This window comes from Octopus bimaculoides, chromosome 10 (genome assembly GCF_001194135.2).
Source record: "Octopus bimaculoides isolate UCB-OBI-ISO-001 chromosome 10, ASM119413v2, whole genome shotgun sequence".
Lineage (NCBI taxonomy): Eukaryota > Metazoa > Mollusca > Cephalopoda > Octopoda > Octopodidae > Octopus > Octopus bimaculoides.
The window spans coordinates 47777695-47803688 of record NC_068990.1 but is presented as its reverse complement, the minus strand read 5'-3'; the positions used below and the strand labels follow the sequence as shown (position 1 = coordinate 47803688).

The 25994-nt window shown below is 34.6% G+C and overlaps 1 protein-coding gene across 1 annotated transcript in view; it reads left to right on the top strand.

The window, feature by feature from the left end:
- Positions 1 to 25994, top strand: part of LOC106880427 (organic cation transporter protein) — a 63605-nt gene that overhangs the window by 18756 nt on the left and 18855 nt on the right. Inside the window, exons 5-7 of the mRNA XM_052971171.1 lie at positions 5962 to 6130; positions 10892 to 11110; positions 13044 to 13267. Coding sequence (XP_052827131.1) covers positions 5962 to 6130; positions 10892 to 11110; positions 13044 to 13267 — 612 coding nt within the window. The remainder of the gene's footprint in view (positions 1 to 5961; positions 6131 to 10891; positions 11111 to 13043; positions 13268 to 25994) is intronic.

The window sequence follows — 25994 nt, the reverse complement described above, 5'->3', positions numbered from 1 at the left end:
ATATATATATATACCAAAGTAAGCATATGAATGTGAAACAAGGTGGGGAAAAAATAGAACTCAAATACCGGAGGTAGCGTAATATGCTTCATTATTATTAAAGCTGCAAAAACATCACGAAAATATCACAAAATACTATGACTTGTTTCATGTTCCCATTTGTCAGGAACTTTAGATTGAGAATGGAAGAAAAGAAAGTTTGTATGTACAAAATATACAATTTACATAAAAATAAACACACATACATATACACACTAAAAAACATAAACATATGTACACTAAACATACAAACGCTAATCTATGCATAAATACATATCTACAAACATACACAGGCAAAATATGAATATATATACTAATATATATATAGGTAACAATGCACACACATATATATACACATCATGCATATGTTGTGAAGTCACAACTTCATTACATGTTAGAAAAGAATCAGAATAAGAACAAAAGGTGGTGGTTGGAAGAAAAGGAAGTGGTAGAATGGAGGAAAGGATTTAAAATTTGGGCAGATCCCTGAACACTCTGATACAATATCCACCACTTAAATTATACAAAATATAAGACTGCCAAAATCATTACATTTCTGTTCACTTCAAACTCTAGTAGTGGCAACACTTTGAATAAAGCTGCATGGATACATTTAACCGGCATGAAATCGTTATACAACTGAACCAAAAGGATGCAAATAGACACAATATCCTAGGATATCTATGCAGCAGAAACATATGTCAGACAGAGGTTTAAAGAGAATATATTTCATAAAAGACTAATGAAAAAGAATGTATAGCCGTACAATTCTCCGTTTTTTCTGAATGTCTTATGTTATCTGAAGTGTACAGTATTATATATCCATTATGGCTGATCTTACCAATTGGTTCAACAAAATGTTAGGTAACAATTTGATTATGTAACCCAGCACTCATCAAAGGTAACCGAACTTCAGTGAGTTGGCCGACCTATAAAAACGTTGGAAAAATGGTTTGCTATATTTTTTCCAACTCTTTGCATTCTGAGTTCAGAATGTAAAGTTACTGCTGAGGTTAACTCCTCATAATCATCATCGTTTAATGTCCTCTTTCCATGCTGGTATAGGTTTGACAGTTTGACAGGAGCCAACACCAGACTTTTATGTCTGTTTTGGCAGGGTTTTTATGGCTGGATGCCCTTCCTAACACCAACCACTAAGCAGAGTGAATGGAGATAGAGAGCGAGAGAGAGAAAATGAGGACAGAAACAGGTATGCTACTGTAAAGGAGATACATAGTTACCCAACCTGAGGGAAGAGCAGGAGGAGAGAGAGAGGGTGGCAAGTGCCAGGGCATACCCTTGAGGTATGGCAGTCATAATACAAGTGGCAGGGCATTGCTAAAGAAGCCTGAGTAGAGAGTGGGGAAGGGGAATGTAGTGAGTGGTGAAAATGTGGGTATATAGGTGGGGGAGGTACTGGATAGCAATGATAGGGAACAGGGCTAACTATTGAGAGGTTACTCTTCCACTAGTCCTTATATCTGAGCTATTGTCATATATATACATATATATAATATTTGTGTGTGTATAGTTATATATATATAATATTTGTGCGTGTGTGTGTGTGTATATATATATATATATATATATATATATATATATATATATATATATATATGCATATATATATACACATACAACAGAAACACACACACACACATTCAAAACGGTTTCAGATTTCATACTACTTCAAGTTTCATAGCCCCTCATGGACCCTATCTCCTCAGGCTGATGAGAATCCAAATGAATGGAGAAGTACAGGAAGTCCAAGATGGCTGCCAGTAAATGGGCTGTAATTGGTCAAGGGGAGTCATGTGATGTCACAATGGATAGTATCTCTTATTAAGTGTCAGCAGTTTCTTTGGCCACATGGTTGGACAGGAAATTGGTGTCAACAGTGCATCTGGGTATGGAATCAGTGGGGCTTGTGAACATATGAGCTTGTGTGCACACGTGTGATTGTGTAGGTAACTTTGTGTGCAAGTGTATGCGTATGTGTGTATATGTATGTGTATATATATTTAAATAATTTGGGAAAACAAATTTCCAAATCAATCAGGTACAACCCTTCAGCATTACATGCATCTGCATATCGTACCTTGGGGTCTTCTTTATCATATATTTATATATTTATCTAGAAATATACAAAGTATCTAATAAAAATCGATAATAATTCAATTTTGTAGGGATCAATTGATATGCAGGTATTCTATTTTAGATAATACAAAAAAATTATAACCTAATGAGTATATCTGAAAGTAAACTCATGGTACCCATTTGCACATCATGAAATGATATTTTAAAGGATATAATCAGTATATCAGCAGGGTATGTAATATACTTCCTTAATTATCTCCTTCTTAAGTTAACACTTATATAGTCAAGTATACTTATATAAGTCAGGTATATAATGTCAAATACAAAATATATGAAAGTTAAAGAAGTGATTTTAAATTCTCAATCGCAGAATAATGCTAATAATATAGCCTGAACAGGATAAACTATCCCTATTTTGCAGAGAAAAGTGTAGGTGGCTAGCTGTGGACTCGAACTCACATCCCCGTCATTACATGTGACGATGCTTTCAAAGCATCGTCACATGTAATGACGGGGATGTGAGTTCGAGTCCACAGCTAGCCACCTACACTTTTCTCTGCAAAATAGGGATAGTTTATCCTGTTCAGGCTATATTATTAGCATTATTCTGCGATTGAGAATTTAAAATCACTTCTTTAACTTTCTAAAAAAAAGATATCTCAACACTTCTGAAAGCAAGCTTCGCTTGTTTATTTACGTTTGTCGTAATTTGAATTTAACAAAATATATGATATAATTTTATGTCATATATAAAATTATACATCATATAAAATTATATATACATATATATATACATATATAAAATTATATATACATATATATATACATATATAAAATTATACATCATATATAAAATTATACATATATATTCATCAGAATAAAAGTGTCTGTGTTTAAATATGAAATATAACAAGAAAAATGCAAATTCATATATTCCTTTTTGTTGGTTTTCTTTTCAAAATGGTGATTAGAGGAAGAAGATAGCAGGGAACTATGGGAATTTATAGGTGATTAGTACCAATGGGGGTAATTACACTATGCTTGGTTTAATTTAAATTATCCTCTATTATTATCTTCGATTTACTTATGTTGGGAGATATATATAATTTGTTGTATAATTCTAGTAATACCTAATTCATTTATTCATTCATTTAAATTATTTATATAATCTATTCAAGTGCTGTAGAAATAAAAGTGTGTGGTTATTTGATTCAGTGGGGGCTGGTAGGCTCGGAATTTCATTTTATTGAAGGTAAAATTACTTCGGTGCCTACATTTATCTCTACATTCATCATATGTGTTTAATTATTTATCTCTAGGCTGTAGCAGCTTCCCAATATTATAGGAGTGGGCTCTACCTATTATACTCCAATTAGGGGTGTACTCTCTTTTTCTAGATTTTAATTCTCATATATATATATTTACTTAAGCCTGTGGACTTACTTAAATTAGGATTTTTGAAGGTCTGGTAGTGTTTGGATATTCTGTTTTTATAATTAAATTTAAAAAAGGATATCCCAACACTACCAGACCTTCAAAAATCCTAATTTAAGTAAGTCCACAGGCTTAAGTAAATATATATATGGGAATTAAAATCTAGAAAAAGAGAGTACATCCTCAATTGGAGTATAATAGGTAGAACCCACTCCTATAATATTGGGAATAAAATGTGTTTATTATGCATAACAGAATTTATGAAACTGCTACAAGTCTAGAGATAGATTATTAAACACATATGATGAATGTGGAGATAAATGTAGGCACTGAAGTAATTTTACCTTCAATAAAATGAAATACTGAACCTACTCCCCCCACCACCACTAAATCAAATAACCACACACTTTTATTTCTACAGCACTTGAATAGATTATATAAATAAATAATTTAAATAAATAAATGAATTAGATATTACTAAAATTATATAATAACAAATTGTATATATCTCCTAACATAAGTAAATTGAAGATATAATCGCCATTTTGAAAAGAAATCTTACTTCCAACAAAAAGGAAGATATGTATTTGCATTTTTCTTGTTATATTTCACATTTAAACACAGACATTTTTATTCTGATGTATAATTTTATATCATATATTTTGTATTTGACATTATATACCTGACTTTATAAGGTTGATATATATACTAATTCATATCTATAATGTATAATTTATAAGTTTTAATTCTTAATATTACAAAGTATAATTTTTATTTTTAATTTTTAATGTTTAGTTTATTGCTTAATTTAGCGCTTCTTTTTTAAAGGGATGTAAAATTAGATTAACAATACTTTGAAAAAGAACCTGATGATGTGTTGGAATAATTGTAAATCTGATGATTGCATATATATATATTTATATATGTATATATATATGTATACATTTGTGTGTGTGTGTGTGTGTGTGTGTGTGTGTGTGTGTGTGTGTGTGTGTGTGTGTGTGTGTGTGTGTGTGTGTGTGTGTGTGTGTGTGTGTGTGTGTGTGTGTGTGTGTGTGTGTTTGTGTGTGTATTGTAATCTTCCAATACTGAAACAGGTGTAGTTCTGTCATAATTAATAAATTTAAATTTAATTGTTAGCTTAAGTAGGAGACAATTAAGAAAGTATATTACATACCCTGCTGATATACTGGTTATATCCTTTAAAGTATTATTTCGTGATGTACAAATGGATACCATGAGTTTACTTTCAGATATACTCATTAGGTTGTAATTTTTTTGTATTATCTGAAATAAGATACCCGCATATCTATTAATTCCAAAAAACTAAATTATGCGTGTGTATGTATGTATATATATATATATATATATATATATATATAATGCCAGCATAGAAAATGGACATTAAAGGATGATGATATGCACACACGCATTCATACATACATGAAGAATTTTAGTCCAATACTTATATGGTATCCTCTTGTAATACACCTCTTCTTCAAATTCCCTTCCAATTCTGTAATGGGGAGATCTCAATATAAAATATGTTATACACTCAACTCTGATCAATCTACTTTCACCAGTCAGCAGCATCACTAATACTAAGATTGCACATTGTTAGATCCCCCATTAACCTGGGTGGTGGTGGTGAGATCATAGTCCCAAGATACAAGGTGGGTATAAGAGAGAATTGGGAAGATGGGTTCATTGGAGTGTGAAAGGTCCTTTGTCATCTCTTCTGTGAAGTTCAACATCTTAAGATCAGCCTTCACTACTTCATCCCATGTTTTACTGGGTCTCCCTCTTTAATACAACCACACTCAGTCAAAGGATCTTTTACTTTGTCTTGCAACTAATGTTGGTACCACAGCAAAAAGCACTAAGTACATTCAGTAAAGCAGTTAACATTAGGAAGGACGGCTAGCCATAGAAACCATGCCAAAAGAGACTTTGGTGCTTGACAGTTCTCTGGTTCATTGGATCCTGTCAAACCTTCCAAATATTGGCACTTCTTTATACAGACATTATAGAGCATTTAACTCTTCAATTGTTGTGCAGACCTTACTGCTATAGAACTGGAGTGTTTTGATGCATGCTTTAAAAAAATGACATTTTAATTCTATCACTGACTGAACAATTCTAAATAAGGTAAAGTCTACATGCAACTCCCAATATCTAAAAGCATTTCAGCTGACTGTCTTTTCATTTAAAAAATAACAAAAAAACTATGTCATTGGCAAGTTGAGTTCTTGAGACAGTATATATGATTGTGGGATTCAGGTTTCTTGGTTTTTAATACATTGGCTTTTAAATACTCTTTTGAAGATGTAGAAATAGTATCATATGCATATATATCTTTTCTCTTTCTTCTTTTCTTTTTTAATTTTATAGCACTGGAAATTGTACCAAGCGATTACCTACCTTATGTTAGTCTATACAGTCAAGTGATGTTTTCTGTTGGAGAATTAGTTGTTATAGGCATTGCTTACTGTACTCGGGAGTGGCACCTTCTCTGTCTTGTGCTAGCCATCATCTATTTCATCTTTTTGTTCTTTATGTTGTAAGTAAACTTTCTTTCTCACCAACGTCCCAGTTACAAACATAAAGAACCAATTTAGTTTAATTTCACACACCCCAATAACATTCTTTCTTCTGGTTAGTTATCACAGACAAAATAAAAAGAGTGAAGAGAAACAGAATTACAATTTCATTACATTCAAAGTTTATGAAACTTAGTACCAGACCATACACCAGGAAGTATGAGACAAAGAAGGAACTAATTCTACTAAATTCTACACAATGTAGCAGCTAAATAATTTATAGTAATTATTTACAGAAAGAGGGAATTGGTATTAGTGCTTCCAGGGAATACACTAGGGTATTCTACAATATTCGTAGAGAATAGTCCAGGAATAGTTTGGATTTGTTTGTGTTGTATAACAAGTAATAACATCCATTAATTATGCCTGAAGGCTTTCTTTTAATGGCATTTAATAGCAGTTATATCAGAATATGAAGAATACATTGTGAGTAACACTAATGTATCATTAAAGACTGGATCATCGGATGATGCCAATTATCACAGATCTATAGACAAACAATAATACCAGTTCTCAGAATGTGTATGTGTAGAATAACACTAGAGTGTTTCTTGAAGACTGGATTTTAACATTATCCCAATTATAACACATTTATAGATTGGCAATAAAGTCAGTCCTTACATTAGTTTGTGTTAAGTGGTAGAATCAGTAGAGCAGCCATGGTCGAATGGTTAAGAAGTTCAATTTATAATCATGTGGTCCTGAATTTGATTACACTGTACAGTAACTTGAGCAAATGTCTTCTACTGTAATCTCAGGCTGAGCCAAATGCTGTGAATGAAATTAGGTAGATAGACATTGGGTAGAAATTTGTGGAGTGAACAGTGCATGTTCTTGGGTAGTAGACTAAAAATGTCTTCTGGATTAACACCACTACAACATCATTGGATATCTTTTGTGAAGTTTACTCTTTTACAAATGTTCAACCCAGGTCACCAAACTGAGAATGACCCATTCTGAGGTTTCTTCTTCCCTTTCCCCTACCAGCTTCAGAAGTTGTGGAAAAGTTCATTGACACTGCTCTACCTCTCTTATACTATAAAAAAGAAAAGACTTACAAAAAACAATCCAATCACAAACAGAAAAACAATTGACCTTTCAATTGAAAAACACAAAAATAGTAAAATTCACATTCTTCACAAAGTACTATTAAGAAAAGAAATCAAATAGATATATTTTCTACTTATAAATAGACATATGAATACACAGTCTATACATATCCAATATAATAAATAATTATAGTCTATATACTATAATTATATAAGTGTAATATTATTGTTATAATTACATAACAATCAAAATATGCTCATTCATATACCCAATAGATCACAAATACATATACGTATAAGCTTAATGCATAATTCCAACTGTAAATACATCTAAACATACAGAAAATAATTCTGAAAATAACTAAAATCGATAAAAAAAATCAACAGTGAAGTCTAGAAAGATATACAAATAAACAACACTGCATAGCAAGATCCAGGAAGGTGGTAATCCAAGTAGAGATACACTGGTAATCTGGGTAGAGTTCAGGGGTAAAGTAGACTTTGGGAGGCTGAGATAGTCCAAAAAGGGAGGAGCAGGTCAAAGAGAGGAAGAAGGTCAGTCTAGGCAGGATCATACTGTGGTGACCACATAAGCATATATTATATATGGTGCAAAAATTTTTTAAAAACACAAAAATGAGATAAAAAAAGGCAAAGAAGAATCGAATGAGAAGTCCTTTACATTTCAAGCATACACTCTTCTGCAGAAAGAATAAACATTTGTTCTTTTCTTTCCTCATCTATTTTTTTTTTTTTGAGGAAAAGCATATGCTCAAAATGTAAAGGACATTTCTCACCCACTTGTATGTTGTCAGCACAATTAGGTTGTGGCAGTATTCCGCATCTTACTATCTTTGACTTATCTATCGTGCTATCGCTGATAGCTCCACAAGACAATGACTTTGAAACGTCTACCTTGAGGGTAACTCGAACTGGTATATATCACGTAACTGACACTGACTCCAACAGAGAATTTGTACAATGTCTTTACTAGTACTGGCTGTCTGACTTTATAGTCGCTCTTTCATATCACTTTGTCACATGAGAAAGAATGTACCATTTTCACTACATCTCCCCTTTTAGTTTTTTTTCTTTGGGAAGCAAGTAATTTTTATTTTACTCTATTCACCCCTCCTTTCTTTTTAGCATTCTTTTTTTCAACTTCATATTTTTTCTTTTTGGCATCTATTTGTAAGAACTCTGTGTCCTTCCTGTTTCTTCCACTTGTATGCATGGGTTCAACCACCGGTAATGGTGTTAGTACCTGGAATGTGTCATAGAGCCATTCCATAGGTTCTTCCAATCTCTCTGGTTAATTTTCTATGAATCTCTTTTTCAATTGGTTTCTGTGTCTTTTTTCAATACCTTTTCTGCTTTTAATTCTGTACATCATTTTTCCAATATACTTCGTCATTTTTACGATGTATTTTGTCATTTTTCCTTCTTCCCAGTATTGTTATCCATTTTTATACAACCTCATGTACACCTTATCACTAATTTTTAAAAATTTTGGATTGTCTTTCCTGATACTTTTCCTTTCCTTGCCAGGTAACAGTTTATCAAAAACTGATTTCACCTTCCTTGTAAACATCAGTTCAGCTGGTGAGCTTCCTGCTGGTGTATTGCGGTTCGGTATCACCCTGTATACCCTTAGGAATTGCTGCAGAGCAACTTCGTCTGTGGTTTCCTTGTTTACTTTTCTCAAAGCTCTTTTTAAAATGTCCACAAAACGCTCTGCCTGTCCATTTGATCTGGGATGGTAAGGTGCTATCCTTTTATGTTCTACAGTGAACATTTCGCAGAATTTTCTAAATTCACTGGACACAAATTGTGTTCCATTATCAGACACAATCACGTCTGGGATGCCAAATTCTGTGAATAATTCATGTAAAAAATTTATTATTGTTGCAGAGGTTGGTCTTTTGCATTTAACAATTTACAGCCATTTTGTAAAGCTGTCAACTACTACTATGCAGTAATAATCATTTAATGGGCCTGCAAAATCGATGTGTAGTCTTGACCATGGACTTTTTACTTCTGGCCAAGGCTCCCATTTTTGAGTAGGCAATTTCACTGCCAGAACACATCCTCAGCAGCCTTTTACTGCGTTTTCAACTTCCTTGTCCATCTTCGGCCAATACACATAACTGCACATAAGCGCTTTCATCCTTGTGATCCCTGGATGTCCAATATGGAATTCTTTCAACATTCGTTTTAGTAGAGTCTCAAGTATCACTACTCTTTGGCCATACATCAGTATGCCGTTGAATGTTGAATATATGTTTACCTCTTTTTTTTTTACCAAACTTTTTTTATTTTCTTTCACTGACCACAGTTTTTTTTGCTTCATTAATGAACTTGTCTTTTGATGTGTGTCGCTTTATCTCCTCTATAGTTATTGGTAACTCTCATACAATGTTCCACATTATGTGTTTAATTTCTCCTTCAGTTCTTAGGGCTGCTTTTATTGTGTCTTCAAATGGTTCATCATTTCTAGGTATTAATCCTAGCTTTTTCGAAGGTAAACATTCCACTGAATTGTTGTGGTTTAGTAGTATGGTACCCCATCGCTGCAACCTGTTTGCTGTATGTACTGGGATTCCTTTCTTGAATCCATAAATCATTAGCAACAGGCAATGGTCTGTTTATAGTCTGAATTGTCTAGCATATATAAACCTGTGGAATTTTTTATGCCAAATATAGCCGCCAATACCTCTTTTTCACTTTGGCTATAATTTTTTCCAATGGCAATAGTGTCCTTGATGTGTGAGCTAAGGCCTTTATACTGCCATCTTCACATTTGTGAAGGAGTACGGCACCTACCCTGTACTCACTAACATCTGTTGCTAGTATCATTTCCAACTTTGGATCGAAATGTGTAAGCAACAAGTTTGGTGTTAACATGGTTTTTAGTTCTTCAAATGCCTTCTGGCATCTTTCTGACCAAAACCATTTTGCATCCTTTTTTAACAGCTCGTTTAGTAGGGCCCTTGTGTTGTGTGTGTTCAGGATATATACTTGAAAGTAGTTTACCAAGCCTTAGGATGCTTGTAGTAATTTGACGTTCATTGGGGGAGACATATTCTGTATTGATGTCACCCTTGATGGGTCTGGTCTTCATCCCATTTCGTCAATTACTTGAGCCAGATATTTGATTTCTTTTCATCAAACATTCACACTTTTCCCCTGTTAGTCTAAACTCGTATTCATTTATTTTTCTGAATACTTTTTTAATATGTTCAAAGTGTTGCTCCGTTGACTCATTCTTTATCAAAATATCATCAAGATAAGCAATAGTGAAGTCACAATCATTTAACATTATGTCCATCACTTGCCGGAATATGGCGGGTGCCACTCTTACTCGAAAAGTACATACCAAATTTAAGACACTGTGGTTAGTTCCTCTAAAGATTTCTACTACTAATTAATGAAGAGAATATTAATAATTCATTATGTGTGATGTTTCATCATGATAATGATGGCCATCATCATCATCTACTCTTACTCTTCACATTGAGTAAACAGTAACAGTTGTAGCCACATCATATTCTATTTTATATAAATTGTTTCTTTGTGCCAAAGTGTAATTTTCTTGAAGCAAGAATAAATTAGATAAGTTTTTCGTTTGCCTCTTTAATCTTTTTTCTTTCTCTCCCTCTTTTTGTTTTCAAGTTTTATTGATGAATCTCCTCGTTGGCTAATTTCAAAAGGGAAACTAGACAAAGCTGAAACGATTCTTAGAAAAATAGCCAAGAGAAATGGAAAGAAGTTTTATGCAATGCTTACAGAAAGAACATCTAATAATGAAACAGTTGCAGTGAATGGCAGTTTTGGAGATATATTTAAATCAAGAATTCTCTTATATCGAGCATTCAATGTGTTTTTCAACTGGTAAGTTTGTAAGACTGTGGTTTCTCAATCTTTTTGAATTTTTAATATATTAAAACTGAACTGTATAATTACTAGCATATTTCAAATATTTTTTTTAATTGTTTAAAATTTTTTAAAATTTGTCTTTTAAGAATTTTGAATCAGTGTGCTGAAATTGATCTCATTATATTTTGGAAGAGTCACATTACAAAGGCAGATAAACACACTAATTGTCATTCCCTTCTTGCTTCCAGAAACTTTATCACACTTCCAGCAATCTCCTTGAGAGGCTTAAATTCTCCAACTGTTAGAAAACAATAGGATGTGTTCTGAGGTAGATTAGGCTTGTATTTTTAGCTGGTTGTGCAACTCTGTGGAGGTTTCCTCATTGGTTCATAAATGCTTCCATTGTTAGAATTAGTTTCAGTATTTTGTTGTTATTTATTTTATCAAACATGAATGGCAAATTCAACTTGATGTGGAAATGAAACTTTCAATGTAGAGAGTCATAATTAAATACTGTTTGGTACCTACATTATTATTTTGGGATAGTATAGCAATACCAACGATGTTTATTTCTAAAGTTGGCAGAATGCCATAAATCTTGTGAAAGCAAAACCCAGTTATATGGATCCTATTATTTGACTGGTCCTTTGTTTTATTGACTTCAGAAAGATTAAAATAAAGTTAACCTTGATAGGATCCTAGTTCCCAATGTAAAGAATTGTAATTAAATACTACAAAATGTTTTGTCCAACAACCTACTGAATAAAAGTTTCTTATTAGGCATACTGTCTAGTTGTGTAGATCAAAGTGTTCTTGAATTGTCCCTGATATATTACTGGAACTTGTTTTGTTGATGCTAAATATTTAGAATTTTGTGATGTATATGACATAATTCATATGACATAATTTTGAATTCCATTTCAGTTTTGGTGTTAATCCTATCATAAAATTGAGACCCATTCTAGTTTAACTCTAACACATCACAATGTAAACCATGAAGCTACATAGAAGATCACATTTCACTTGTGAGACAGTTACTTTATCACTCTATTATCATTGCTATTGCTGTTTAACACCAGGTCAGCCTCAATCAAGCAGCCCTATGACAGAAATCATTCCAGTCATCTTGTTTATTTATATAGGCAATGAACTACATTATCCAATGAGTTTTTTAATTACAAAAATTGTAAGAGTTAATCTGGTAGAGATTTGACTGCTATTTCTTGCAGGGAAAGTTACTATGTGGTTAACCATTCCCCTGTAACACTTTATTTGTTTCTACCAAATCCATTTCCATGGAAATGAGGCAGGGGAAGACGAGAACCATGTATAATTCATATTACAGAACTTATCACATCAAGGAAACGTTCACAGCCAAAATGTTGACATCCTAATGATGAAAGCAGCAGTTATATGATGAAGAAGATGACACTTGTTAATGACACTTCAAACAAGCTTATATATCTGAACTGTTTCATCATCATCATCATCATCATCATTATCTGTTTTCCATGCTGGCATGGATCAGACAGTTTGACTGGAACTGGTAAGCTGGAGAGCTGCACCAGGCTCCAGTCTGTTTTGTATTGGTTTCTATGTCTGGATGCCCATCTTAATGCCAACTGCTCTACAGAGTGTACTGGGTGCTTTTTACGTGTCACCAGTATGGATGCCTTTAACGTGTCACTGGCATAGATGCCTTTAATGTGTCACCAGCATGGGTGCCTTTAACGTGTCACCAGCACTGGGGCCTCTAATATGTCACTGACACTCACCACAGCTATGATTCAACTAAGCTTGGTATGTCTTCTCAAGCACAGCAAATCGCCAACTGTCTTGGTCACTTGTCATCTCCTCCATGAGACTCAGCATCTGACGGTCATATTCTATCACCTCGTCCTATATCTTCCTGTTTATGTTTATTTATGCTGGTACTGTTTGCTTTCAGGATAGCTGTGAACATAGTGTATTATGGTTTAATGTTTGGATCAGCCACTCTGGCAGGAGATTTGTTTGTGAGTACTTCCCTGATGGCAGTTGTTGAGCTGGCCTCATATGTAGTACTAATTTTACTTGCAAAGAAATGTGGTAGAAAAACACTATACAGTTCATCAGTAATTTTGACTGGAGTTTTCTGCTTTTCATCAGGATTTGTAAAAGTTTGGGCAGCAGGTAGGTATGACAGTCTTCTGAAAGTCTTTTCTAAATATTGCTTGTATGGAAACAGATTTAATAATTAGCATATCAGGTGAAGAATTAATGTTTAGCTTCTTTTTTGCAAGCACAGTACAGTAATCCCTCGACTATTGCAGGTGTTACATTCCAACCCCTGTGATAAGTGAAAATCCACAAAGTAGAGACAGTACTGTGCTGTATATTTTTTTAATCATTTTTATAATTTGTATATATTTATTTTATTATAAATGCAAAACAATACCATGGAGAAATCGATGTAAGCTTAAATAATAAACCATGTTAGGTGAACCGCGATATGGCAAGGGATTACTGTACTGTGAAACTAGCAGGAGACACTTTCTTTTGAGCTATTTATATTTCACTAATTGTCTTACAAACCATCACTTGTTTGCTCAGATCCTACAGTTTACTCTATGTATACATACGTACATGCATGCATGCACGCACGCACACAGATACACACATGCACATGCTCACACACATGTCCACAAGCATAAATACAGTTTGATGCCTGTTGTAGAAGGATTCCGACCATTCCCAAGTGACTAAAGGTGGGCTGACTCACTGTAATAAAAGAAAGGGATGTGAGTGATTGGCAGTTCAGATTGGTAGCAGCTCACTGTGAGCCTTTGATATAGAGTGTTGAATCTCATGTAATAGTAATAGTAGTGCATCCTGTATATACTTTCTTCCCTCTGCTTTGTTATATTATATATCCAATACAAGGATATAAAAGTTGCAATGAGTTGTTCAAAGCATGTGTTGAACGTTTAAATTTTTTTTTGTACAACACCAAAGAAAAGTCATTTAACAGAGAGAACCTATTGGCCTCTGTGGTGCAGTTGCAACAGCAACAGCAGCAACAACAACAGCAATTACAGCAGCAGTTACAGCAGCAATTGCAGCAGCAACAATTACAACAGCAACAACAGCCAAACCAGCAGTTGCTGGAATTAATGCTGAAGAAGTCTGAAAATACTTCAGGTTCATACTTGCCAGATAGCGTAGCAAACTCAATTGGAGAATTCAAATATAACCCAGAATACAACCCAGGTATTACCTTCTCTGCATATTTTCATAGATGCAAAGAAATCTTCAAAGAAGAGTGTAAAAGTTAGTCCAATGAGATAAAAGTACGACTACTTTTAAGAAAGTTATTCCCTGCTGAACACAAAAAATATAGTAACTATATTCTGCTGAAGAAGCCAGATGAGATTTCTTTCGATGAAACAATATTTTATCAAAAATTTTCAGTGAAAGAAATTCCCTGTTCAATACTTACTGACAACGTTTAAATTTGGTCAAAACAAGATGATGATTTTGTCACCTATGCTGGAGTAGTTAACAGAGAGTGTGAGAAATTCTAACTGAATGAGTTAACTCCAGACATGTTCAAGTCTTTAATTTTTGCTCAAGGGCTTACTGCAAGCAAAGATGCAAATATACGTTCCCAAATATTAACAAAATTAGAACAGAACCAAAATTTAACTTTGCAGGCAGTAGCAGAGGAATGTCAGAGGATTATTAATCTATGACATGATGCAAATAAAACTGAAGAGAAAGAGTGTTCTCAGATTCAAGCTTATCTACTGGTATCGGATAAGAAAAAATGTCAAGACTAAATCCATCTTATGGGTGCAGTGGTCAACATTTTAAAAATAACTGTAAGTTTTAAAATATAAAATGCTACAAATGTGGTAAAAATAGGCCATAAAAAGTTACGCTGTAGGATAGAACCTAAAAAATGGTTCAAGAGAAAAAATTGTATAAATGGATTATCAGTGACAATAGATACAAATGACCCTCAAAGAAAATTTGTGTGTAAAAATTAATAACACAAATGTAAAGTTACAATTGGATTCAGGCAGCAACATCTCACTAATTTATCACAGATACATGGAAAAAGATGGGGAGATCTAAATTAAATGTAAATTCAAATATTGCCTGTGGTGTTTCAGGAAAAAAAAATTATATTTTAAGGGTGAATTTATAAGTAACATTACATTTCGTGAAAAAAACCGTAAAAAGTTAAAGTTTTTGTGTTAAATAATACAACAAACTTGTTCAGTACTGACTGGGTGGAATTATTTAACTTATGGGACGTCCCCATAAATCTGTTCTGTAAAAATGACTATGGTTCTTTCTCTAAGTCATCAGACGAATTTTTAATATTTTTCCTGACATTCTGTCCGATAGATTAGGTTAGTGTACCAAAACAAAGGTGCAGTTTCCAATACAAGAAAACACCATACCGACATTTAAACAAAAATGAACTGTACCTTTCACAGCATTACAACAGATAAACTTAGAGAGACTAGAAAAAATTGGAGTTATCCAAAAAGTGGATACTCTGTATGGGCATCACCAACTGTGTCCATTAATAATAAGAAAATCAGAGAATGTGCTGATTTTTACACTGGAATTGAACCCTAAGTGTAAGAGATGTTAAAACTCAGAGTGGAGTTCAATTCTCAAATGGGGAAAAGATAGGAGAGACTGATTCTAAAAAGGAGAGATGTGAAAGGATTCCGACCACCCCACAATTCACTAAAGGTGAACTAACTCACCATTATAAAATAAAGAATTGTGAGCAATTGACAGTTCAGATTGGTAGCAGTTCACTGTGAGCCTTTGATATAGAGCATTGAGTCTTGTGTAATAGTAATTGCAGTGTATCATGTATATTTTTTTTTCTCCCTGCTTTGTTATATTAAATATCCAATACAAGGATACATAAATGCCCAAGTGGTTACCCTCAAATTTGATCACTCTTTTGCCCCATAAGTACTGTACCAATATCCACATGTATGAGATTCCTTTTCTTTTATATCTTTTAGGAAAGCTTAACTTTATTAAATTGTTTTTCAAAATAATAGAGATTTGATGATTTAAAGATGATATAGGACTCTATTCTCTTTTCAATTTGACTACTTCTTGCTTCATAAATTATTTTTCTATTTCATAATTTTGACATGGTTTACAAGACCAGATTCCCCTCATTAAAGTATTTTTTTCAATTATAACTAAAACAAAAATAATTGATAAACTATCATGCACTCATGGACAGCAAAAATCAAAACAATAATGTACATACTCATTCATTATACATTCCAGCAGATTTGAGTATGACTATGTTAATCACTGTTGTAGTTCACTTTCAGAGAATGCCTTCTCCCTTTAGATGATGCACATTTACAACAAACTCAATCCATTGACCTAAGGTTGACTTTGACACACCAGTGTTTCAACCTGGTTGTGTCTTTTCATTCAAAGTTTCCCAATCATGAACATGATAATTTATTCTTGATTTGACAGATATCATCATGCATCAAGCTATTTGTTTGCTAAATTATATAAACAAGAACCACCATTTTTATTTACATTCATTGATCTGGAAGTAGTTTTGACTGAAGAGACACAACTAAGTTGAAACACCAGTATCTCAAAGTCCTCATTGAAGAAATTCAATGAATTGGGTGTTTTGTCAACACACATCACCTGAAAGGAGAAGGTATTCTCCAAAGGTAAAATACAACAGTGATTCACATACTCACATTCCAATATGCCAGAATGTAACAAGAATGAATATGTACATCATTCAAAACTATTAAAAATATAAAGAAACTATACTGGTTAGAAGCTGAATCTATGCATCACTCCCATTTTTGAACACACATATTTTATAGTAACTACCTTTTTTTTTACCTAATCAATTTTCTGTGTAATATCTCAAATGAAGCAGAGCACTGGTTCTGTTCAATGAACATATTAGAATTTAATTTGCTCAAGAATTGGATTAGCATACAAGTGGTTGCAAAAATGTAAATGTTAACCTTAAGAATATTGTGCACTCACTACCATAGCCGAATTATACATACATAAATCATAATACATACATACATACATACATACATACATACATACATACATACATACATAAAAGGAAAAGGATTTTTTCTATTATTTACTGAAAGCAATCAGGTGGGAGGAGGGGTGAAGAGACTAAATGATACTTATATATATATTTATATACATATATATACATAACTGACTTCAACTTGCTATGAAACAATTGTAGTCTGTACTTTACCTGTTCCAGTCCTTATCTTTTGGGTATAAGTATATATATACTTATATCCAAAAGATAAGGACAGGAACAGGTAAAGCACAGGCTACAATTGTTTCATAGCAAGTTGAAGTCAGTTATGTATGTGGTAACAAACACAAAGCAGCTTAGCTAATCTTCAGGTATTTGATACCTCAACGATGTTCATATTGCCACAAGAGATGAACAAATGAGATATCAAGCCACCCACTGTAGGAATGGTCAGTCAAAAGAAAGGAAGAAAATCGAAATCAAAATCAAATGACCAATGAAAGTGCTGGTTAGTGGGAAGGTCTCCCAAAATGGAAATATGGTGGGTGTCATTAAGTAGTCACTACTACTTAATGACTACTTTTTAAGCCCATCCATTGGAGAATTGAATCAAATATATTCTTATTAATTATTCCTATTTCTGTTTTAACTGGATTGATTCATCTACATTTATGGTTTCTGCTAAAATTGGCCTTGTGGTCTTTAAGGAAAATAAAAGGTCTACATGGGGGTAAACACTCTATCTTAACAGTAACATTATGGCTGGCAATGATTCTACTTGTTTTAAGATTAACCTCTTTGTATAAATTATTATCCACTATCTGTGATGCTAATGGTGTGAAACCAGTTGTGTAAATTTTTGTCCACAGCAAACAGGTTTTTATTTTTGTCAAATTGCACAAAAATCTTGTCTGAGTGCCTTATGTTGTTAATCATTTCCTTCAGGATTATCTGGAATGCACTACTCACCTTGTGGAATTTTATTTTCCATATAAGGTTGAAAAGGTCCCTTTCAAAAGGTTTTAAATCATTAATAGCTAGAGAGTTCTTCCTGGACTCAAAACTGTAGTTGCGGTCAGTGTTGTCTCATCGTTCTTTCTTATAGAAAAATATGTCTGCCATCTCATTCTGCAGATGAAATCCTTGTTCTTTTCTATAAAATTTTTCAAGTACTTCAAGTACTCAAGTTTTTGAGAGGAACACTTTATTTCATGTTTCTCCAGTTCACTCATCTGACAAAAATGAATCCTACCTGTAAGTCAAAGTGCATATATATATATATATATATATATATAGAGAGAGAGAGAGAGAGAGAGAGAGAGAGAAGATAAGAAATGGAGTAATAATTAATGATGAGAAGTGGATCATTTGGTGTTTAAAAGTCATTATTTAATTGAATTTGGAACATTTACAGCTGCTTCTGTTTATAAAATTGGAGTATTAGAGGGAAAATAAAGGCAAAGAAAGAAAAAGAAAAAAGAAAAAGTAAAAGAGTTCGTTAAAGCTAAAGGCTTACATTTTAGTGACTTGTATATTTCCACGTGTTAGTAGATTCCTTTAAATTACCCTCTAAAATCAATCTGAAGATGTTTGTTAAATGTAATGAGGTAAATGTAAATTTACTCCAATTTTTTATAAACGGAAACAGCTGTAAATGGTCCTGAACTACAATTAAATAATGACTTTTTAATACCAATGATCAACTTCTCATTGTTAATTATTGCTCCATTTCTTTTCTTTTCTATATGTATTAAACCACGGTTTTACCTTTAAGTTACCTACTATTGTATACCTTATAACAAGGACTATACATAATGAGGTAATACACCAGGAGTGCCTACGGATACATCTATCCCTAAGAAGGTTGCATAATCTCTAACTTATATCTTGCTATATATATATATATGTCTTAAGCAAAATATGAGTTAGAGGTTATGCAACCATCTACAGGATAGATGTATCCATAGACACTCCTGGTGTATCACCTTACTATGTATAGTCCTAGCTATAAGGTATACAATAGTAGGTAACTTAAAGGTAAAACCGTGGTTTAATACATATAGAAAAGAAAAGAAATGGAGCAATAATTAACAATGAGAAGTTGATCATTGGTATTAAAAAGTCATTATTTAATTGTAGTTCAGGACCATTTACAGCTGTTTCCGTTTATAAAAATTGGAGTAAATTTACATTTACCTCATTACATTTAACAAACATCTTCAGATTGATTTTAGAGGGTAATAAAAGGAAACAGGAAAAAAGTTCATGAAGTCTTTAGGCTTACATTTTAGTGACTTGTTGGGTTCCACATGTTTGTAGTTTCCTCCATTAGAAGCATGGAGCAGTAAGTGGAGACAATGATTATTTGACTGGTGGTGTTAGCCAAAGAAGTTATACCTGGTGGAGATATCCGGTGTTGTTATTTGTAATATATAACACTGTTTGTGACCTCTAGGTTAGTCCCTATGATTACAAAGGATGCCCTTGTTAAAAACTAAGGATGCTATTTAAAGTTTGTATGACATAGTGTATACATATGGGCTATGTACAGGAATAATAAAAAAGAGTTGAAGATACATAAATAAGAATCAATAAAATCAATAGGAATTATAACATGTAATGTGAGTCGGTAACCTAGCTTTAAAGTGAATATATTATATAGGATTATATGCCCTGGTGTACAACATAGATTTTAATATATAGTTTGGGTTAATCAGGGTATTTAATTTAAAATTGTGAAGTGAAGTTAAATTATGTTCTGTGGTAAGTGGAAGGGTTAGGGGAGGTAATAAGATGTTAGGCAGGTCCGCTAATAACCTGTAATATAGGGATTAGCGACACTTTGAGAATAAGAATTTATCTTTATGCAAACATGTTTTATTTTACTCATCTCGTTTATTAAGTAATTCTGATTTGGCCATTAAAATGAAGAATTTCTCATTTATACATAAATCACAGCGATTATTATTAAGGTTATGTGAAGAAGTTTTGGCTCGGATATGCCATTCTAATCTATAATTGATGTTATTGTCTTTCAGTTCCCAGATGTAACTACTTAGTCTGGTAGAGTTCGCTTTATTTCTATTTCTGAAACTTGAGTGATGGGAATTATATCTAAGTTTCTTTTGATTTTTAGTTGCTCCAATATAAGTTTTCTTGTAATTATTTGAGAGTACATCACATTGGTAGATTACGTTTTTAGTTTTACATTTATTTAAGAATTCACCAGAATTCACAATTAAATAATGACTTTTTAATACCAATGATCAACTTCTCATTGTTAATTATTGCTCCATTTCTTTTCTTTTCTAAATATGTCTTATGCATACGTATATATTTGTGTATGCCCAAGGGGTCACACAGTGGGACTGAACCTGGAACCATGTTGCTAGGAAGCAAACTTTTTATCACACTGCCATGCTTGCGCCTATTGCTTATATTTTTAGACACATATTTCTCCTTTAAGGTCAATCCCCACTTGCATCAAATTGTACACCATTAGATTTTTGAAAAATTGTTGCCAATCAGCATCAAATGCTTACTTGTTGAACTGGTACCCTTATATATGCTCATAATTTATTAAAAATTTCTTCATTAGTCTGTATTATCACAACTGTCTCATAAACAGTAACATGAAACTCTAAATAACAGCTTGTAAAATACTTTTTAGCTTTAATAAAATAGTAAACATAATTGAGAAATTTGATGAGAGGGAGGTGGAACTACAGAGTTGTGTCATACAGGGCAACTGGAAATTCTTGTGAGATAGCTTGCTGAGTGCCACAGACCAAATCTGCAGCTTGTGTAAAGCCTCATCCAGACCTTAAGTGACGTTATGGTGGAAAATGCTGTAGACAAAGCCATTAAAGCAAAGAAACAGGCATGGAAAGCCTGGAAGAGTGGGAGTAGCATGGAACTGTATCAGATATCCAGAAAGGAAGCTAGGAGACAGTTATATCTAGCCAAGAGAGAAGTAGAAAAGAAGAAGTTTGCCTATATTAAGTGACGTGAGGACCAAAGATGTGATGTCATAGGAGAGAATGGATGATGGTGCTCTTGCATTTAATGATCCTACAAAGAAAGAGGCTTGGGAATGCAATTATTAAAGACTACTGAATGTGGAGAATGAATGGGAGGAGGAGAGTCTGCCAAATGTTGACTCAATTGAGGGACCAGCTATCTGAATTGACAGTACCTTGGTAGATAAAGCAATTAAAGATATGAAGACAAGGAAAGCCCCTGGCCCATCAGGAATAACTGCAGAGATGCTCAAAATATTTGGTGGTGTGGATTTTGGTCTCGTCATCCATATAGTTAATCAGGTGGTTCACAAAGGAGTCATACCCAATGACTGGTGTATCAGCACCACAGTCAACTGTGGCAAAGGTAAAGGTGATGCCTTAAATAGCAATAATTATAGAAGTATCAAATTGCTGGATCAGGTGATGAAAGTTACGGAGAGGGTCATAACCCAATTAATTAGGGAGAGAGTTAGTCTAGATGAGATGCAGTTTGGTTTTGCGCCAGGGAGAAGCACCACTGATGTTATTTTCCTGGTAAGGCAGCTGCAGGAGAAATACATAGCCAAAGATAAGCCTTTGTACTTGGCTTTTGTTGACTTAGAGAAAGCTTTTGACAGAGTCCCCTACTCCCTTATCTGGTGGTCAGCTAAAGATGGACAAGTGGTTTGTGAAAGCTGTACAAGCTGTACATGGGCACTATCAGTAACGTGAGGATTGGCAATGAGTACAGTGAAAAATTCAAGGTACAAGTAGGGGTTCACCAAGGATTGATGCTCAGCCCCGCTCTTATTTATCTTAGTCCTCCAAGCAATGATAGAGGAATTTAAGATGAGCTGCCCCTGGGAGCTTTTCTATGCTGATGACCTTGTTCTTATAGCTGAACCACTAGCAGAACTAGAGAAGCAGTTTCAGATATGGAAGCAAGGTCTAGAATCAAAGGGCCTTAGAGTTAACCTAGCAAAAACCAAAATCTTAGTAAGTAGGAAGGTAGACACATCACAAGTCCTTTCAGGTAGATGGCCCTACTCGATCTGTAGAAAAGGCATAGGTAGAAACACCATAAGATGTACCAGTGAAAGCTATGGACACATAAGAGGTGCAGCAATATCAGAGGAAAGTTAACAGGGAAAATAGCTTTTGTGTGTGGAAGATGCACAGGTACAATAAACACTGAAAATGTACAGAAAATAGACTCCATCAACTGCCAGTGGGGTAAGCTAGAGGTAGTTGATAGCCACCGTTATCTAGGTGATCAAGTTAGTAGTAGAGGTGGATGCTCCAAGAGCATAGCTATGAGAATAAGAATAGACTGGGCAAAGTTCAGAGAGCTCCTACCTTTGTTGTCAACAAGGGGTCACTCCCTCAGATCGAAAGGCAGATTGTATGATGCCTGTGTATGAACAGCTATGCTACATGGCAGTGAAACATGGACTATGACAGCTGAGGACTGGCATAGGCTTGAAATAAAAAAAGCCAGTATGCTTTGCTGGATGTGCAATGTCAGTGTGCATGTATGACACAGTGTAAGCATCTTGAGAGAATGGTTAGGCATAAGAGGCATCAGATGTGGCATGCAAGAGAGACAACTGTGCTGGTATGGTCATGTGATGTGCAAGGCCGAGGACAGTTGTGTAAAGAAGTACTGTTCTCTAATGGTGGAGGGAACCTGTGGTGGAGGTAGACCCAGGAAGTCATGGGATGAAGTAGTGAAGCATGATCTTAGAACTTTGAGCCTCTCAGAGGCAATGACTAGTGACCGAGACCTCTGGTAATATGCTGTGCTTGAGAAAACCCATCAAGCCAAGTGAACTCATAGTTATGCTGGTGTCACATAACTAGCATCTAAATAGTACCTTTCGAGCATTAGGCCTCATGGAGGCAAAGTGGCTGAAGCCAGTGGCACATGGAAAAGCTCCTTTTGAGTGTTGGGCCTGATGGAGGCAATGACAAGTGACTAAGGCCTTGGCATTATGTCATGCTTGAGTAGGAGACCCATCAAGCCAAGTAAAACCACAGTCACAGCAGATATTGGTGCCATGCAAATGACACTTATGCTGATGGCATGTAAAAGCATCCATTACACTCTCAGGCTGGTTGGCATTAGGAAGGGCATCCAGCTGTAGAAACCATGCCAAATCACACTGGAGTCTGGTGCAGCCTTCCAGCTTGCCAGCCCTGGTCAAATCGTCCAACCCATGCCAGCATGGACAACGGGTGTTAAATGATGATGATGATGATATATATATGAGGGGGTGCTAAAAAGTTCCTGGCTTTGAGTAAAAGAAAATGCAGGAGGATCAGTTAATTATGATTCTATACAACATATTCCCCTCTCAGATTCACACACGTATTGCAGTGGTCCTTCAGTTCTTTTAAGCTCTGTAAAAGAACTTGGAAGGTTGGGCCTCCAACCAAGCCTTTCCTGATACCCTTAAAGCCAGGCACTTTTCAGCATCCCTCACACACACACACACACACACACGTGGTGTTCAGGCTAAATTTGATGATCTTTTTTATGTCTCCTTTTTTCAGGAACAGCTTCATGTATTGGTGAACAGTTAATGGCATTAGAGAGCATAAAGATTAGAGTTGTAGTTGGGAAAAAGTTAGCTGACATGAAAGACTAGAAGCCATCTGAATATTGGAAAAGAGTTACCTGTGTCGTGATGATATGCACCGGGTATCAAAATGAGGATATCATGGCTGCAGATCAATGCTCTGGGAACAATGTAAAGGCTGTAGGTCATGACGTGGACACCATGAAAACTGTGTTCCCCAAACTGTGATAGTGTTTGGCTATGTCTCCAGTGAGTATGATGTCATACTGCACTATATGAAATTACTAGAGACTGTGGTCAATCCCTGTCTGGAGAGGATTGCTGCTGGAAAGTCATATGTGTGGCAGCAGGATTTGGATGCTTGCCATATCTCCAGAAAGAGTCAGAAGTGGTTGTTGGAAAATTTCTGACTTCACCAGCTCTAATTTCTAGCCTCCTAATTCTCCTAGTTGTAATCCCATGGATTATTATATGTGAGGCATAGTTAAGAAAGACACCAACAACTCTACCTGCAACACCAAGACTGAGCTGGTGATGAAGATCAAAAAGGTGTTTGAAGATCTTCCCAAAGGCACAGGGAGGAATGCATGTGCCAGGTTCTGCAGCTGTCTTGAGACAATGGTTGAAACTGGGGGTGGCTACTTTGAATAAATTATTATCTCCTGGCTATAATCTAGCTGATATTTTTCAATTTAAAAAAAAAACTTCTTATTTTTGGATGGATTATTATGTTTTCTTCTCCTTTTGTGCAAATTGTCAAACTTAGCCGAAACACCCTGCGTGTATGTACATATGTATGTACATATGTATGTACATATGTATGTGTATATATATATGTATGTATGTATGCAGGTCAGGTGGTGAGGGGGGTTGAAAGTTGTAGGAGTGGTAGGGTTAATTCTGTTCGGAACCCCGTGGTGGAGAGAGGTTAGCTTCTCTCAAGCATACCAAAGTTGGTGGAGAATGAGAGGTCAGAGGTTGATCTATTGTCACACAGTTGCTCCACCTGGCAGGTCTCTTGATCATGCAACGCATGCCTCCGCCACCAAACAGCAGTCCTTGAGAGATAAAGAGCAGCAAATACACAAGAATGGGGGGGGGAAGAAGAAAAAGAAAAAGAGGGAGAGAGGAAAAGAAAAGAAAGGTGACAAAACTTTACAGAGCGCTATCAAAATAGTTTCAAGAGTCACACACATACAACATCCTCCAAAATGGCAGAGGGAATAGAGCAAAACAAGATTAAGAAGATAAACTGTTGAATAGTTCAGTTCAAGACCAAAAGCGCTGAAATGCAAAAAAAAACAAACAAAAACAGAGAGCAAATCATTAGTGTTTTTGTAATAGACGTTACAGTGACTCTCATGCGAAATAGTGTAATTTCTTTTCACTTTGTGTGCGGTGTGCATCTACCTACAGATTTGTGTGAATATTGTTGTTTGCACAATTGGTAGTGTACCTACTGTGATCACTGCAGGATGTAGTGATTTAGATTTTTTCTCCCTTTCCCCTCCCCTTTCCTTTTTCTCTCCCTTTCCTTTTCTTTAGGTTTTTTTTCTGTCCTTTTCCCTTTTTCTCCCTATCTTTCCCTCCCATAGTAAATAACCATGTTGTAATGATTTCTGGTACCAAGACAATTATTACAGCTACTTTCATTGTTTACAATCTTCTGTACCAGTATATTTGTGTATTACTAAATAAACATGGGTAAATATTTTGTAAAGGACCTGTTTGTACCTCTGTGCGAAATAATTTTTTTCTCGAGTGCATTCAATGTATCTGTCCTCCAAACCTGTTGCAAGCCACTTTTTTCCAGAAAAGAAAATGGTGGAAGGGTCAAAAAATTATTTCACAGCAAAATATCAGCAAGTCCTTTATCACGTATAGCTGTTACATGGTAGTAGGGCATGCTAGAAATAACAACCAAATCTTTCCTTTTCTGAGGAAAGGAGCTGCTTACACATGATTTCAATGTCATATTCATTGAAAGTATGCAAAATAACCTGGAAAAGAAAAACAAAAACCCGCGAATCAAAATTCTGTTGGTGGGAAATTCCTAAATCCCCACCACCCTACTACCCCTTTCTTTTCCAGAAAAATGTGGCTTGTGGTGGGTTTAGAGGTTAGATACATTGAATGCACTCGAAAAATACTTGTGGAAAAAATCATTTCACACCAGGATACAAAGAAGTCCTTTACAAAATATTTACCACCCCACAAGTGAAACCTGATCCTATATATATATATAT